Below are 16,753 nucleotides of genomic sequence, written 5' to 3'. Positions count from 1 at the left end.
TCTGCCCATGTAAGGGAACAGCCCTGTCTGCAAAGGTTTTCAATTTTAATTTTAGTTATTTTACGTGTTGTATAATCTACTCTGAAAAAGAAGCTCTCCGCTGTTTTTTAGAAAGAGATCAAGGGGCTTCTGTGATATATTTAGAAAGAGAAAAGAATTTTAGGTCAGCTCTAATAACTGCCTTTGAGCATTTTAGGGAAGAGAGACTGGTGTGCACAAGAGGCAGGTTGTTTTGAGCTCCAAAGAGGCTTCAGTTGTTGGAATAAAATCCTGTTTGGAGAGTTTCTGTTTATCTGTAGAGTCAATCCTGCTTCCTCTAGTTATTCCATTACAACCTTCCTTTCCCATTTTCCAGTTGTTTTTTTTCCAAATTTCATGTCTGTAAGGCACAGCATTTCTCTGAGTCTCTCCACTTTCGTTTTCCTAGTTTTTGCTTTCTGTCTGAAAGTATTTTAATATAATGTAAATTTTGGAGCACTTCAGAATTTATTATCTTCAGCCTGGGGCATGGTTGATGGTATTTTGACTGGGCTTTTTTCATAGGGGAGGGCAGAGGTCCATTTTCCCCCAAGTGCTTTAAGAGGATAAATCACAGTCTAGATAAGGGATACCCAACCCCCATCCATGGACTAACAACTGGGCCATGGCATGTCAGCAACTGGACCAGACAAGCAAGCGATGCCCCATCAGTGGGATGCAGGCAGCATGCAAAACCACACTCCTTTCGGTCCATGGGAAAAAGGACCTTGACCCTGGCTCAAAACCAATTGTCAGATCTGATCCCTTAGGGGGAAAAAGACCATCAACTCCACTGGGTTGAAATTCTTATACTAAAAAGATGTTGGCTGCAGTATGGTCAGTCTGGCTCTGGATTTTGTATACCAAAAGATACAGAAAGGATTCCCCTCATCCCAGCCCCTCCCCCCATGGCCAGTCTGTCTCCATCAATCGGAACTCACCAAGATGTTTTGAGGACTTCTGACATGCTTTGCAATATTAGGCATTCTTTCTCAGGGTGCCTGGCCTTTGATTCTGGTACAAACTGGTACCGAGCTTCTCTGGTCTTCATCACCTGTCATTCCCCACCCTCTATTATCCATCACTTACACAATTTATCCTACCCACCCCTGGCATCAAACCACCCCTGGCAGACCCAACAGCAGTAACTATGAGGGGGATTTGGGGGTCCTAGTGCACAACCACCAAAGTATGAGCTAGCAGAGTGCTGCAGAAAAAGCCAATGTAGTCCTAGTCTGCACCATTTTTGGTGTCGAATTTTGGTCACCATGATACAAAAGAGATTTTGAGACAGGAACTGGAGGCTAAAATGTATGATGAATGGTTGCAAGAATTGGATATATCTAGTCAAACACACAGAAGGACTAAAGGACTGTTAGCAGTCTTTCAATATTTGAGGGGCTGACACAGAAAAGGGGGTCAACCTATTTTCCACAAGCGCCTCAGATGGAGACTTGTCAAAAAGAGATCCAACTTGTCAAAAAGAGATCCAACCTATAATTAAGAAGAGATTTCCAGTCAGTAAGAACAATTCCAGTCAGTAAGAACAATTAATCAGTGATCAGTGAACAGCTTCCCTCTAGACCTTTTGGGTGTTTCATCATTGGAGGTTTTTAATAGATTGTTTAACAGTAATTTGTTCAGAATAATATAGGTTGTCTGCCTGAGCAGGGGATTAGACTAGAAGACCTCCATGGAAAGAGAAAAAGAAAAAAATAATTAAATACAATTTTACTATTTTAAAGTTTAGAAATTTTGCACATTAAATTCAAAGTCACTTGGAGCTTGAGACTCAAGCCAAGAGCTTATTGGTTTCTCCACACGCCTTGCCTGGACCAGATTGTTGGGTGTCCTTCAAACTATTTTCCAAAGCACCTGAAGGCCAAACAAGGGATAATGGATGGAAAATGATCAAGGAGAGATTCAACCTAGAAATAAAGAGAAATTTTCTGACAGTGAGAACAATCAACAATTGGAATAGCTTTCAAGGGGAGATTGGTCTGCCATTTGTCGGGGATGGTGTAGGGCAAGGGTCTTCAAACTTGGCAAGTTTAAGACTTGTGGACTTCAACTCCCAGAATTCCTGAGCTAACATGACTGGAGGAGGAATTCTGGGAGTTCACAAGTCTTAAAGCTGTCAAGTTTGAAGACCCTTGGTGTAGGGTCTCCTGCTTGGGTGTGGGGGTGGACTAGACAGCCTACAGGGTCCCTTCCAACTCTGTTAATCTATCTATCTAAAGGGATCACATACTATGTGACCTTCCCAAAAAATTGTAACCTGTCCTTTTGAATTGTGTTGGTGGAATAAACCATCTTGGAATTCTATGGTGTCTTCTAATCCCAGCAAAATCAGGATAATCTATCTGCATAGCTAAAATGTCACTTTCACTGCTACAAATAATGTTCCTCTCTTTATTTGAAGGATAAACTTTTTTTGGGGGGGGGAATTAAGGAGTCCTGTGAGAGAAGTGAAAGAATAGCAAATGTCTCCTGTGGGTTGGGAACAGAACTTTGCATTACCTTGTCCCAATGTTTACAGAAATGCTGAAACTTTCCTTAATTTGTCATTCTCAAAAGCTACTCATGATTCTTACACAATGCTGTTTTAGAAATTAAACACTATCTACTATACAATTTTCCCCCACAACTCCCCACCAAGGGTGGGGGGACACCACAAAAGTATCAGTCTCTTGGTGCTGCTCTCACCACCAGCCGTCAAAGAGATCCTGGCTGGGGAATTCTGGGACTGAAAATCTTGAGGACACACAGTGAGAAGAATGCTAGGACTCTGCATGTGGCTTTTCTATCATTTATCATGATAAAAATGCACAGAACACTCCCAAAATGATTTTTATAGAATTGTACAATTTCTGCAAAATTAAACATCCTGCAACTTCTGCTGCTGATGGCCAGATATCAAGCTAATATATCCCAATATTTTCTTTCCTCCTTCCCGTCTAATACGACATATTTGACTACAAAAAATCAGGCAAATTCTTTGTAGTCAAATTAAAGAGTCATTTTTCTCAGCTGGACTTACAATGGGACATTAGAAATGAAATTCAAGACTTCTTTACACTCATCACTGTGGGCCTCATGTGAATTTTCTTATGTGTGATAAGGGTGGAATGTTTTCTGAAACACTGTCTACATTCAGGGCACTTAAATGGTTTTTCCCCAGTGTGTATAAGCACATGATTTATAAGATTAGAACTAGTACTGAAACCTTTCCCACAGTCTGGACACTCGTATGGTTTCTCTCCTGAGTGAGTCCTCTGATGTATCACGAGCTGGGAACTCTGACTGAAATTTTTCCCACAATCAGGACATTCAAATGGTTTCTCTCCGGTGTGAGTTCTCTGGTGTGCAATGAGGTAGGATTTCTCACCGAAACTTTTTCCACAATCAGAACATTCAAAGGGTTTCTCTCCTGTGTGAGTCTTCTGGTGTTTCACTAGGTTGGAATTCTTACTGAAACTTTTACCACAATCAGGACATTCAAAGGGTTTCTCTCCTGTGTGAGTCCTCTGGTGTATCACCAGGTCATAACTCCGACTGAAACTTTTCCCACAATTAGAACAATCAAAGGGTTTCTCTCCTGTGTGAATCCTCTGGTGTGTCACCAGGTCATAATTCCGACTGAAACTTTTCCCACAATCAGGACATTCAAAGGGTTTCTCTCCTGTGTGAGTCCTCTGGTGTATCACAAGGCTGGAATTGTGACTGAAACTTTTCCCACAAATAGCACATTCAAAGGGTTTCTCTCCTGTGTGAGTCCTCTGGTGCTTCACCAGGCTGTAATTCTCACTGAAACTTTTTCCACAGATAGTACATTCAAAGGGTTTCTCTCCTGTGTGAGTCCTCTGGTGTATCACTAGGTTAGAATTGTGATTGAAACGCTTCCCACAGAAAGGACATTCAAACTGCTTCTTTCCTATGTGAATCCTCTGGTGTCTCACAAGGTGGCAATTCTGACTGAAACTATTCCCACAATCAGGACATTCAAAGGGTTTCTCTCCTGTGTGAATCCTTTGGTGTATCACAAGCTGGGAATTCTGATTGAAACTTTTTCTACAAGCAGAACATTCAAACAGTTTTTTTCCTATGTGAGTCCTCTGATGTTTCACCAGGCTGAAATTCTCACTGAAACATTTCCCACAATCATGACATTCAAAGGGTATCCCTTCTGTGTGAATCCTCTGATGGCTAAGGAGGTGGGAATTTCTAATGAAACTTTTTCCACAATGAGTACATTCAAAAGGTTTCTCTCCTGTGTGAGTCCTCTGGTGTATCACCAGGTTGGAATTTTGATTGAAACATTTTTCACAATCAGGACATTCAAAAGGTTTTTCTCCTGTATGAGTCCTCTTGTGTCTCACAAGGTGAGAATTTCTAATGAAACTTTTTCCACAATCAGTACATTTAAAAGGTTTCTCTCCTGTGTGAGTCCTTTTGTGTCTCACCAGGTTGGAATTTTGGCTGAAACTTTTTCCACAATCAGGACATTCAAAAGGTTTCTCTCCTGTGTGAGTCCTCTGGTGGTTCACCAGGCTGTAATTGTGACTGAAACTTTTCCCACAGATAGGGCATTCAAAGGGTTTCTCCCCTATGTGAGTTCTCTGTTGTCTCATGAGGTGGGAATTTCCAATTTGAAACTTTCATATAATCTGGACACAGATATAGGATGTGAGTCCTCTGATGTATCACCATGTTGCCATGCTCACTAAAGTATTTTCTACATTGGGAACACTTTCATGGATTTTATTCTGTGTGGATCTTCTCGTGCATAATCAGCTGTGGTTTGCAATCTGTGCTTTTCCCACAATAGGGGCATCTGTGGAGCTTTTCCAACACTAACATTCTTGACAGCAAAAATATCTGTGATCCCCTTTTAGTGGAGTTTTGATTAAAGCCTTTTTTTATCTCCTAGAGCGAGGCCTGCATCACAATTTGCCCTATGTAGCTATCCAATTGACCCTTTCCTCCACACTAATTTCCAGATATTTCCCTCTTTTGCAGAATAAAAAATAATCTTCCTTGATTTTTCATGTAATGTATTCTCGAGTTATGCATAATCTACTTATTCCAGTTTGAAATATTTCTTAATTTTCTCTCTTCTGTCTAACAACCTCTGGATGAGGAGGAGGAGAATTGTGTGAATGAAATGGAAAATATTTTTATTTCTGGCTTGATTTTCTTTCCTTTTCGAAGTTACTTGTTATTATTGGTTGCTCTTATTGTCAGCATGCTCTTATTGTCAGCTTCTTTGCCTATAGGATTCAAAGAAAAGTATAATGTTCATTGTTTATGAAGTAGCTGTAGAAGATATGAAAAAAGAAAAAAATATTCGGTACAACAAAAAAGCAAACATGCCACAATGCTAAAATAACCTCTTAAATTCTTAATCATGATTCATTTTACACATGAAAGATTACCCGGATCCAAGTTCAAATATCCATTCAATCATGAAATTCCCTAGTTAATTTGGGTCAATCACAAATTCTTAGCACTGCAAAGGCTTATCACCAAATATATCTGAAAATGCTCAGTATAGATTATTCTAATTGCAGACATATGCTCACAAAGAGAAATACAGATACAGACACCTACAAATATATAAAAGTCAAAAATCCATGTCTTTCAAGCCTGAAAAAATATTCCAAAATGGTTAGTTAAACCTGAGATAATTTTAGAAACGTGGGGTTTTAATTGATGAAATGAGGTCTCTGCCAGATTTGAAGCACCCATTTTGCTCATGGAAGTCCTCGGCTCCAAATATGGGCAGAAAATACTGTCTACAACTCCTCTGGTGACATCCCAATTCAAGCAGTCCTCACTTATTGACCACAATTGGGACTGGTATCTGGACACTAAGCAGTCCGATCATAAGCATGTTGTCACATGAGACTGCCAACTTATATCTGTGCAGTTGTTAAATCACTGCGGGTTGTTAAAGGCAGTTTCACATGACGTTACGCCCTTTTCAGAAAATCTAAATAGGCTATACTGAATTACCTTTGGCGGGGAGGATGAAATATTTGTACATCATTGTGGATCATTTGACTAGATGGGTGGAAGCATTCCCTTATGTAAACGCAAATAAATGTCTTCCCTTGGCATTGCTGAGAATACAAACTCAACCTAGAAAAGATGTGGGAATATCACCATTTGAAATGTTGTTTGGGGTACCATATATGGGGAGGGAGGGTTTTACCAAGAATTGAATTAAAAGACAAAATGGTTAGAAAATAAGTACAAGAACTGTCCAGGTGTTTTTCTCTTTTGTGACAGAAAGGCATTCTTGCACGAACATTCTTGGCTGAGAAATTCTGGGAGTTGAAGTCTACAAGTCTTAAAGTTGCCAAGTTTGGGGACCCCTGGTTTAGCTTATAGTATTGTTTAAAATAATAAGGGGAAGTTGGGAGGGCTTTGTGTAGGGGGTATAAATGTATAGCTTGAATATGGGATTTTGTGCTTCATGATCTCAATCCACTTTGGGAAGGGACGCGAAGGCCTGCCTTTGCAAACACATTTTTAATCTTTGTACATCAGAATTGTCTGTCGAATTTGTGAGTATAAATTTTGGAACATTTTAAATCTCACTAACAATTGTTCATCAACAATTTCAATGAGGGAATAAAAGGAGAACTCATCAAATTTGGAGATGACACTAAGTTGGCAGGAATAGCCAATAACCTCAGAAGATAAGTTCAAGATATAGAAGAATCTCGATAGATTTCAACACTGGGCACTATCTAACAAAATGAAATTCAATGGAGAAAAAAATGTTTTACACTTAGCCAAGAAAAAGCAAATGTAAAGGTACAAAATAGGTACAACCTCAACAGCAGTAACTTCAAGATGAACCTTGAAATCCTAGTGGACAATCACTTAAATATGAGCCAATAGTGTGATGCAATGGCCAAAAAAGCCAAGACAATCCTAGGCTGCCTAAACAGAGTGATAGAATCAAGATCACATGAAGTGCTAATACCAATTTATAAGGCTTTGGTAACACCACACTTGGAATACTGCATCCAGTTTTGATCACCATAATATAAAAAGGGCGTTGAGACTCTATAAAGAGGGCAGAGAAGAACAGTGAGGATGATTTTTGGGGGGCAGGGTGGGGGGAGGAGAGGCTGGAGACTAAAACATATAAAGAAGGGTTGCAGGAATTGGGTACGTCTAGTCTAGTGAAAAGAAGAACTAGGGGTGACATGATAGGATGAGGTGGGTTAACCTCCAAAGCCCCTGAAAGCAGGACAAGAAACTGGATGGAAACTAAGCAAGGAGATAAGCAGCCTAGAACTGAGAAATTTCCTGACACCAAGAACAGTTAACCAGTGGAACAGTTTGCCTTCAGAGTTGTGGGTGCTCCATCACTGGGAGGCTTTGAAACAGATACTGGACAGCCATTTGTCTGAAATGATATTGGGTCCCCTGCTTGGAATAGAAGACCTCCAAGGTTCTTTCCAGTTGTGTTACTCTGTTACAAACCTCCAGTGACGGAGTACCCACAACCTCTGGAGGGGAGTGATCCCCAAAGCTTCAACCCTGTCTTGAAAGAGACTTTTTTTTTAAAAAAATCTTCCCGCTAGCAGAAAAATTGCAGCCACCAGTTTTAACAGCGTGCAGCACCAAAGGGCTTAAATTTGGGGAGGGAAGCAACCGGCAGCACCAGCTTCCAGGCGGTGGAGGAAACCAAACAGCACTACTTGCTTCCGGATCCTTCTCTAACCTGTCCTCATCTTACCTGGCAGCTGCTGCTTCAACAGGGGGAACAGCCCAACAACCAAACTTCGCACCGCCTACCGCCCCATGAGTGATCAAGCAGAGGAAATTCCTCTGCGCTTCTTCTCTCCTCCCATCCTTTCTAGCAATACGGTACTCGATGGTTTTAACGCCTTAATTATGTATTATGCGCTTTTCAGGCACAAATGTTGCCTATCCCAGGGGTCTCTAACCTTCGTAACTTTAAGACTTGTGGACTTCAACTCCCAGAGTTCCTCAGACAGCTTTGCTGTCTGAGGAACTCTGGGAGTTGAAGTCCACAAGTCTTTTAAAAGTTGCCAAGGTTGGAGATCCCTGGCCTATCTGACTGCCATCTTCTGATAGCAAGGCAGAAAAATATGTTTTTGCAAGATGTTTTCGCTGATTAAATGCTATCAAATCGTTACGGACTTCTAGCAACTGGCTTTTGCAACTGAGCCAAATGAAATAATAAGCTGCTACTCAGCTTACTGAGATTAGCTCCATGCTTTCTGAGTCCTAAACATTCATGAAGGTTTTATAGAATTACATAATCAGCTTTCTTAGGGGTGTGACTCTCAGTGGAAATCAAAGCCTCTCTACATCCAAAAACTTAAAAAGAGTGATTTCCTGTGCCTCCCAAGGATTTAGGAAATTGGCAGCACCAGGCTAGATGCTCCAGGGGAGAGAGCTTCACACCTGCTGGTCAAAGCTGTTTCCAAAAGCACCAACCACAAATCGTCATTCCTCAAGGATTTTTTTTTTAATATCTGCTAAATGCCAAATGCCATATATTTCTGTAAATTTGCCTGAACTGAGGTCTCCATTTAAGTCACAGAGAGAAAAATATGCAGCAAAGCCTAGAAAATGGAGCCTAAGAAAGAGGGGCTGATTGCCTATATATGGTAGAAGAAATGTTTCCAAAAAAATGTAAAAAAAACAAAAGCCAAAAGTAGACTAGCCCATCGAACCACATAGCTAGGCTAACCTTTTTAGAAGGATACGTTAGAAAGCCTTTTTTAATGCAGATTTAATAAGATATGGCTGGTAAGAATAGTGGCTATTGGTTCTGGGCTCTAATGTGTGGAGGAATCTGGAATAAAATAACTCCAACATTTTATTGATTTCCTTTTCATTCAGGAACTTAAGGTGGCATACAAAGCACTTCCTGGGTAGCATTTTGTAATTTACGGAGTAAATGTCCTCCAGCCTGCACTACCTTACCGAGACATACTTTTGGCCTCTCAATATTCCATAGTGTATGCTTAACCTAACACTGAATTAGAACTTTCTGGCTTTTCATCCAGTGTTCTTGAGCCTTACACTGGATGTTTGGGTTTGGTGCCTTTTAAGTCAGTCAACTCAAGCAGTTTCCCCCTTTGCTGCTGATAGGCCTGGCCCAAGCTGAACTGAGTATTTCCAGTCCCTCCTTAAGGCACTTTAAGGCAGGACTGGAAATGAGTATTTCCCAGTCTCTAACCTAGTGCCCTCACCACTACACCAACCTGGTTCATCATCTTCCCCACAAAATCTACCCATTGAGCAGTTCGTGCTACTCCAACAGTCCAACATCTTTGCAATTGGCTCATCCTTACCCTCCAGACAACTAATGTCTTTCAATCTGAGTGTCAGCCTCCAAGAATCCTTCTTCTGATTGTCTTTCCAGCTGCCATAGAATGGGCGTTGGTTCTTACCTGATACGCCTCTTCTCGTGGAACTGCGTAGAGCATCCAGAGAGTGGGAGGTGCTTCAGTCCTTCCTTCTCACAGGCTGAGTTATAATTGAAGAACGCTCCTCCTTCCTCCACGTGGCTCCTCCATGCGTTCTCCCAGTTTCACGAAGACGAGAGGACAACCACAATCCTCTAACTGAACTAGTAAACAACTCAAGTATATACAATAACGATCATTGGCCGAAAAACAGAATTCCCTACCAGACGGACCAAGAAGGGTGGGGCTGGATGCTCTACGCAGTTCCACGAGAAGAGGCGTCTCAGGTAAGAACCAACGCCCATTCTCCGTAGAACTGCTGCGAACATCCAGAGAGTGGGACATACCAAAGCATGTTTGTCCTACGGGCGGGACTCCGTCTGGATCGGAATCTCCTTAGGATCCCCAACCACTTGCTGTAGGACTCGCCTGCCAAAGGGCGCTTCAGCCGAGCGAAAGTGTCAATCTTATAGTGGCGTATGAAGGTGACGGAGGCCCAAGTGGCCGCCCGGCAAATGTCAAGCGAGGCTTGAGTAGCCCAAGCTATTGATGTAGCTGCGCTCCTGGTGGAATGAGCCGTTATCCCACTGGGGATTGGAAGAGCTTGAACTGAATAGGCCTTGGAAATGGTCGCCCTAATCCACCCGGCCTACCGTGGATGGTGGTACCTTTTGACCCAGCGTTTTAGGCTGAAATGACAAAAACAGGGACTCCGATCTCCTGATGGATTGCGTGCGACATATGTAAATACGCAACGCCCTTCGAACATCGAGGGTGTGCCATTGCCTCTCCCTATCATGCAGAGGCTTTGGACAAAAATTAGGTAGGACCAACTCCTGCGCCCTGTGAAAAGCAGAATTGATTTTTGGTAAAAAGGAGGGGTCTGGTCTCAAGACAACTCGATCAGAATGAAAAATGCACAAGTCCTTCCTCACGGATAGAGCTGCAATTTCAGATATCCTTCTAGCTGAGGTGATCGCTACAAGAAAGACCACCTTAAAGGTGAGAAACTGGAGTGGTACCTCCTGAGAGGTTCAAGGAGGCCTAGTCAAGGCCAGGAGAACTTTGTTAAGGTCCCATGTTGGATATCTATGCACTACCGGCGGCGCAAATTAGAAGCCCCTTTTAAAAGGCCTTAATGCGAGGGTGGTGGGAAAGAGAGCTGAAGGAGCCGCCAGCCACCACCGTTGAGAGGGCCGCGACCTGTCTTCTCAACGTGTTGGGAGAGAGACCTTCATTTAGGCCATCCTGTAAAAGGCTAGAATTTGTGCTATAGAAGGAGGCGAGGATTGACAGAGGATTTTTCGGCACCACTTACAGAAGCTGTTCCAAGTTGAATCATAAATTCGAGTAGTGGAAGGCCTCCTGGCAGCCAGAATGGTATCTATGACCTGGGTAGACAAGCCTTCTTCAATCATCGTTTCCGCTCAACCTCCAGATGGCTAGCTGCAGCCACTGTGGTTCTGGATGAAGCAGAGGTCCCTGTGACAGGAGATCTGGTCCAGCGGGATCCTCCACGGCGGAACCACCGATGGGCCGTGAAGATCCGCAAACCACGGCCTCCTGGGCCAATATGGGGCCACTAGTAGGATCTCCGCCCTCTCGAACAGCAACTTCCGAATTACCCTGGGGATCAGCGGAGCGGAGGGAAGGCGTACAGGAGGCCGGAGGCCACGGGCAACGCAGGGCGTCGTGGTTCTCTGCCCCGTGGGAAGGGAACCGAGAGAAGAACCTTGGTGTCTGCGTGTTGAGCGGCGAGGCAAAGAGGTCTACCAGAGGAGACCCGAACCTGTCTGCTGCTTCCCTGAACAACCGCGGATGCAGGCGCCACTCTGCTGGGTCCAACGTGGCCCTGCTCAGCCAGTCTGCCTGGACGTTGGAGACCCCGGAAATGTGCTCTGCCCTGATGGAGGAAAGATGCGTCTCTGCCCACCGACAGAGTCGTTCGGCTTCTCTCATGAGGATGATGGAGTGGGTGCCTCCCTGACGGTTGATATGGGCTTTGGTGGTGGTGTTGTCCGTAAGGACAGAATGTGGTGCCTTCTCACCTGAGGGGCGGCTCGCAGGGGGCTAGGTATACCGCATGAAGCTCCAACCAGTTGATGTTGTGTCGTCGTTCGAAGGAGACCAAACTCCCTGGGCTGACAGAGACTGCAGATGGGCCCCCATCCGGAAGGCTTGCGTCTGTCGTAAGAGTGACCCTTTGGGGCTCCTTGAATAGATGACCTCTGTTGGTAGAAGGTCGAGTCCACCAAAGAAGGGATGAGAGAACCCTTGGAGGTATCCTTACCACTCGACTTGATGTGCTCCTTCCCGGCGCTGGTACGGCAGAAGGAACCACTGCAAGGATCTGGAATGCAAAGCGAGCCCATGGGATAATAGAAATGCAGGAAACAAGTTTCCCCAGAAGCTTGGATAAACTGAGCAAGGACGCTTTACCAGTTCGCCTGATAGTCCGGATAGCAGTATGAATACTATGAAGCCTCTCCTGGGAGAGGAAGACCTTACCCTTAACAGAGTCATTACAGCTCCTAGGTGAGCTATGCGGGTGGAAGGGCTAAGTTGGCTCTTCTCCCAATTCACTAAAAACCCGTGATCTTGTAACACTGAAAGGGTAACACTAGTATCCCTCTCGGCCTGCTGTCGGGAAGGGGATACGATAAGGATATCGTCGAGGTAACAATGGATCCGGATGGGAACTTGTCTAAGATGGGCCGCCAGAGCTGCCAGCACCTTCGTGAAAGACCTCGGGGCTGAAACAAGGCCGAAAGGAGGGCCACATACTGGAAATGTTGGTTATTATAACAGAATCTCAAATACTTTGAGTATGAGGATGAATGGGAATATGGAGGTATGCTTCCGACAGGTCAACTGGCGTGAGCCAGTCCCCTTCCCTGATACCCTGTAAAATAGACTGTAGAGTCTGCATCTTGAACTTCTGGCGCCTGACAAAGCGATTAAGTCGCTTGAGATCTAAAATAGGTCTCCAACCCCCTGAATGTTTAGGCACCAAGAACAAGAGAGAATAAAAACCTCTTCCTCGTTGAGAGGATGGGACAGGTTGGATGGCCTAATGTCAGCCAGATGTTTAATGGCGGAATCCATAAGAGCCCGCTTTGTAGGATCCCTAGAGACAGGTGAAATCCTGAAATGTTCAGGGGGAGAGAGGAATTGTAGAACGAGTCCAAAGCGCACTTGGAACTCCTCACCCAGGCATCCAGTGGACCTCTCCCAGAGGTCTGCAAAATGCCTGAGGCGACCGCCCTATGGGGAGAAGGTCTGAGGCCCTATCTGGGCCGGCGGGAGCCCTGTGACCGGAGCCTCTAAAGGGTCTCCTAAAGCTGCCTCCTCTTCGGCTCCTGTCTCCTGTATCACTTCGGTCGTGGTAGGATGACCGAAGCGACAGAGAACCCTGGAATCTAGGGGAGAATGGCGACTGGTATGGGGGGCGAAAGGAGCCCTCCCGAAGGGCTGGGACCCTCTAGACTCCTGCTGCAAAAGCGAAGGAAGAAACTTCTTCTTATTTCGAGTTTCCAAAAGCAAGGGTTCAAGGGCAGGCCCGAACAGCTTCCCTTCTGCCAAGGGGCTGAAGCCAACTTGGATTTATTTTTAACATCGGCCTGCCAATGCCGAAGCCAAAGTAATCTCCTAGCTGTAACATGGGAGGAGATGGCCCGTGAAGCGAACTTAACCGAATGAAAGGTGGCATCAGCCGCGAACTCCGCCGCTGCTGTGATTTTTGCAATATCCTGATGGGCCCTGGTATTAGTCGGGGATATGCTGCTTGAGCTGCCTGAGCCACTTGATGGAGGAACGGGTGAAAAAGGAGGCGGCCGTGGCCGACCTGATGGGCCCAGGCATCGGACTGGTGAGCTCGCCCGAAGAGCCATCTCCGCCCGCTTGTCCTCTGGCTTCAGCGCCTCCAACGCATCCGTAGGGTTGGAAGAGGAGGTCAGCCTCACAATTGGATCGTCTACCTCCGGGGTGTCTAACATAGAAGAGAATGCTGGGTCCAGATTAAACATCCTCTTATCCTGACTAGAGGGCGGGTGTAGGACCCACCGAGGCCAACTGCCTCGCAACCAAGTCTGAGAAGATTGGGGGGCTGGAATAACTTCTGCTTCCACAATCGGTTGCCTGAACATGAGGTCATCTGGATCCTCCGAAGTCGATGGCGGTGGATCAGAAGGAGATTGAGAGGCCAGGCCTGAGCTATTCTTAGCCTTAAATAATAAGGACTTAAATAACTGGGGTTTAAAGAGGCCCACAACCGTCGGTTGTTCGGGAGAAATGCCCTCGTCCTCTGACATTTCCCCCTCCATAGGGTCCCCGAGAAGGAAATCAGAATACTGCGAGGACCCCTCTCAGAGCCTTCCTCCTCCCGAAGGACTCAAAGCCCATTTCCTCCTGTTCCTGCGAGACCTCCTGAGGCTCCTCCCTCCTGGGGATGGGGCATCCGTATGAGAAGGTACCTGACCCTGCTGGGCGCCTGCCCAGAGAGAGATCGACCAGATAAGATTCAACGTCGGAAGTCCTCCCTCGAGAACCAGGTCTGGATAGCTGCTGCATTCCATCAGCTATACCCTGACGGATAGCAATTGCATCCATTCCCTGATACTATCAGGGATGATTGTTGACGGCTCCTCAGGCGAAGACCTGCAGCGGTTGGCGTGAAGGTCGCCTCTGGAGTACAGGATGGCTGGCGGCTCCGGGTGGATGTACTGCACCTGGAGGAAGAGCGACTCGGCAGGGGAGGGGATGGGCAGAGGTAGAAGGTGGGGTAGTTATAGTGTGCAGTTCTTTAGATCGTTTACTGAACTCCTTTTCCAGAGCTTTGTGGACGCCTTAAGGCGTCCTTTTGAGAAGCACTGGAGGTCCTTGTCCCTCTTACGAAGATAGTGCGTCTTCGATTTGGCCTTCAGGGAAGAGCCAGTTGGATTGTTCTCTGCCATGGTATCAAGGAAAAAAACCTTACAACAAATATGGCGGTTGGCACGCCTAGGAGTTAAACTTACAAACGCAAACCGGTTTTCCCAAATCAGATCACGTCCCCCTTTGAATAAAAAAATTTTTTTTATTTTTTTTATTTTTATTTTATTTATTTCTTTATTTATTTATTTATTTATTTATTTGAATTTGTTTTTAAAACACCAAGTACTAAAAAACACAAGGAGAAAACTATCCAAAAATATCTACACAAAAGCTTGCTGGAATATATTATAAAATAACTAATAATAATAATTTCTTTTCTCCTTTTTTTTTTTTTTTTTTTTAAGGCGGGGCCCAAGGACAGGGCCAAATAGGCACAAGGAGAAAATAATAATAAAAATTATTAAATACAAATCCAAATGATCGAATGAGCATGAGGCCAAAAAATAAGGAAGCAAAATGAGAGTATAAGAGGTGAGGCCTCTTTAGGCAGCCTCCCAACACAATGGGAATGCGTGCCCGCGCCTCTGAACAAGCTGATTGATACAGACAGAAAAGGCCAACAAGAAAAAAAAAAAAACCTCTAAAGGCAAGATGTTTTCGGAACCACAGTGTCCTGACAAATGCTATCAAATCGTTACGGACTTCTAGCAACTGGCTTTTGCAACTGAGCCAAATGAAATAATAAGCTGCTACTCAGCTTACTGAGATTAGCTCCATGCTTTCTGAGTCCTAAACATTCATGAAGGTTTTATAGAATTGGGCACATAATCAGCTTTCTTAGGGTGTGACTCTCAGTGGAAATCAAAGCCTCTCTACATCCAAAAACTTAAAAAGAGTGATTTCCTGTGCCTCCCAAGGATTTAGGAAATTGGCAGCACCAGGCTAGATGCTCCAGGGGAGAGAGCTTCACACCTGCTGGTCAAAGCTGTTTCCAAAAGCACCAACCACAAATCGTCATTCCTCAAGGATTTTTTTTAATATCTGCTAAATGCCAAATGCCATATATTTCTGTAATTTGCCTGAACTGAGGTCTCCATTTAAGTCACAGAGAGAAAAATATGCAGCAAAGCCTAGAAAATGGAGCCTAAGAAAGAGGGGCTGATTGCCTATATATGGTGGAAGAAATATTTCAAAAAATGTAAAAAAAAAACAAAAGCCAAAAGTAGACTAGCCCATCGAACCACATAGCTAGGCTAACCTTTTTAGAAGGATACATTACAAAGCCTTTTTAATGCAGATTTAATAAGATATGGGTGGTAAGAATAGTGGCTATTGGTTCTGGGCTCTATTGTGTGGAGGAATCTGGAATAAAATAACTCCAACATTTTATTGATTTCCTTTTCATTCAGGAACTTAAGGTGGTATACAAAGCACTTCCTGGGTAGCATTTTGTAATTTACGGAGTAAATGTCCTCCAGCCTGCACTACCTTACCCGAGACATACTTTTGGCCTCTCAATATTCCATAGTGTATGCTTAACCTAACACTGAATTAGAACTCGTGGCTTTCCATCCAGTGTTCTTGAGGATGTTTGGGTTTGGTGCCTTTTAAGTCAGTCAACTCAAGCGATTTCCCCCTTTGCTGCTGATAGGCCTGGCCCAAGCTGAACTGAGTATTTCAGTCCCTCCTTAAGGCACTTTAAGGCAGGACTGGAAATGAGTATTTCCCAGTCTCTAACCTAGTGCCCTCACCACTACACCAACCTGGTTCATCATCTTCCCCACAAAATCTACCCATTGAGCAGTTCGTGCTACTCCAACAGTCCAACATCTTTGCAATTGGCTCATCCTTACCCTCAGACAACTAATGTCTTTCAATCTGAGTGTCAGCCTCCAAGAATCCTTCTTCTGATTGTCTTTCCAGCTGCCATAGAAACAGGGAGGGAAGAATAATTGGGCTGGGGGGGAAGGGTGTTGGGGGTTTAAGTAGATGAAATGTAAAAGTTGGGATGCTTACTTGCTTACTGTGCAGATGTAGCCTCTTATCTCTGTAGGGCAAGGTCAACCGTCTTGGCATACCAGTTGTGTGAAACATCACCTGAAGATGCCCCACATGACATTATACACATCTCAAATTGGATGGCCAGTTTGAACTGTTGGGGGTGGAAACACGGGGCAACTTTCTATGTATGATTTTTCACACCTATTGCCTCAGATTTTTTATTCTTCTGATGCTACTACCACTTCAATTTTCAGTAAAAGTCCTTTTCTCTACAACAATGGAGTCTGAGGTTTTCTTTCGTGGATTTTGAATGGAGTCTCACCTGACACTGAGCTTCAGACTTCTGAAATGGAGTATTCCGGTGTGGGCTGGGGATATCAGGCCTGGACCTCTGTGGCATT

At 44.4% G+C, this 16,753-nt stretch overlaps 2 protein-coding genes across 6 annotated transcripts in view; both read right to left on the bottom strand.

Annotated features, from left to right (window-relative positions):
* The window catches only part of LOC113428671 (uncharacterized), a 120,027-nt gene that overhangs the window by 8,107 nt on the left and 95,167 nt on the right, over positions 1 to 16,753 (bottom strand). The gene's annotated exons all lie outside the window — the stretch shown is intronic.
* Positions 2,859 to 16,753, bottom strand: part of LOC113428322 (uncharacterized) — a 76,407-nt gene continuing 62,512 nt past the window's right edge. The window contains exons 1-3 of one of the 5 annotated variants that reach the window (XM_087953149.1): positions 7,775 to 7,963; positions 6,034 to 6,159; positions 2,859 to 5,288 (exon numbers count right to left, since the gene is read on the bottom strand). In XM_087953149.1, coding sequence (XP_087809275.1) covers positions 3,081 to 4,649 — 1,569 coding nt within the window. In that variant the 5' untranslated portion in view covers positions 4,650 to 5,288; positions 6,034 to 6,159; positions 7,775 to 7,963 and the 3' untranslated portion in view covers positions 2,859 to 3,080. Of the gene's footprint in view, positions 5,335 to 6,033; positions 7,754 to 7,774; positions 7,964 to 16,753 lie in introns of those variants that run through there. The other 4 variants (XM_087953150.1, XM_087953151.1, XM_087953148.1 and 1 more) reach the window with 4 other exon arrangements.

Source organism: Notechis scutatus, chromosome 2, assembly GCF_049901735.1.
Source record: "Notechis scutatus isolate UNSWTSFEM ecotype Mainland chromosome 2, rNotScu1.2, whole genome shotgun sequence".
NCBI classification, from domain to species: domain Eukaryota; kingdom Metazoa; phylum Chordata; class Lepidosauria; order Squamata; family Elapidae; genus Notechis; species Notechis scutatus.
This window is presented reverse-complemented; position numbering and strand designations above follow the sequence as displayed.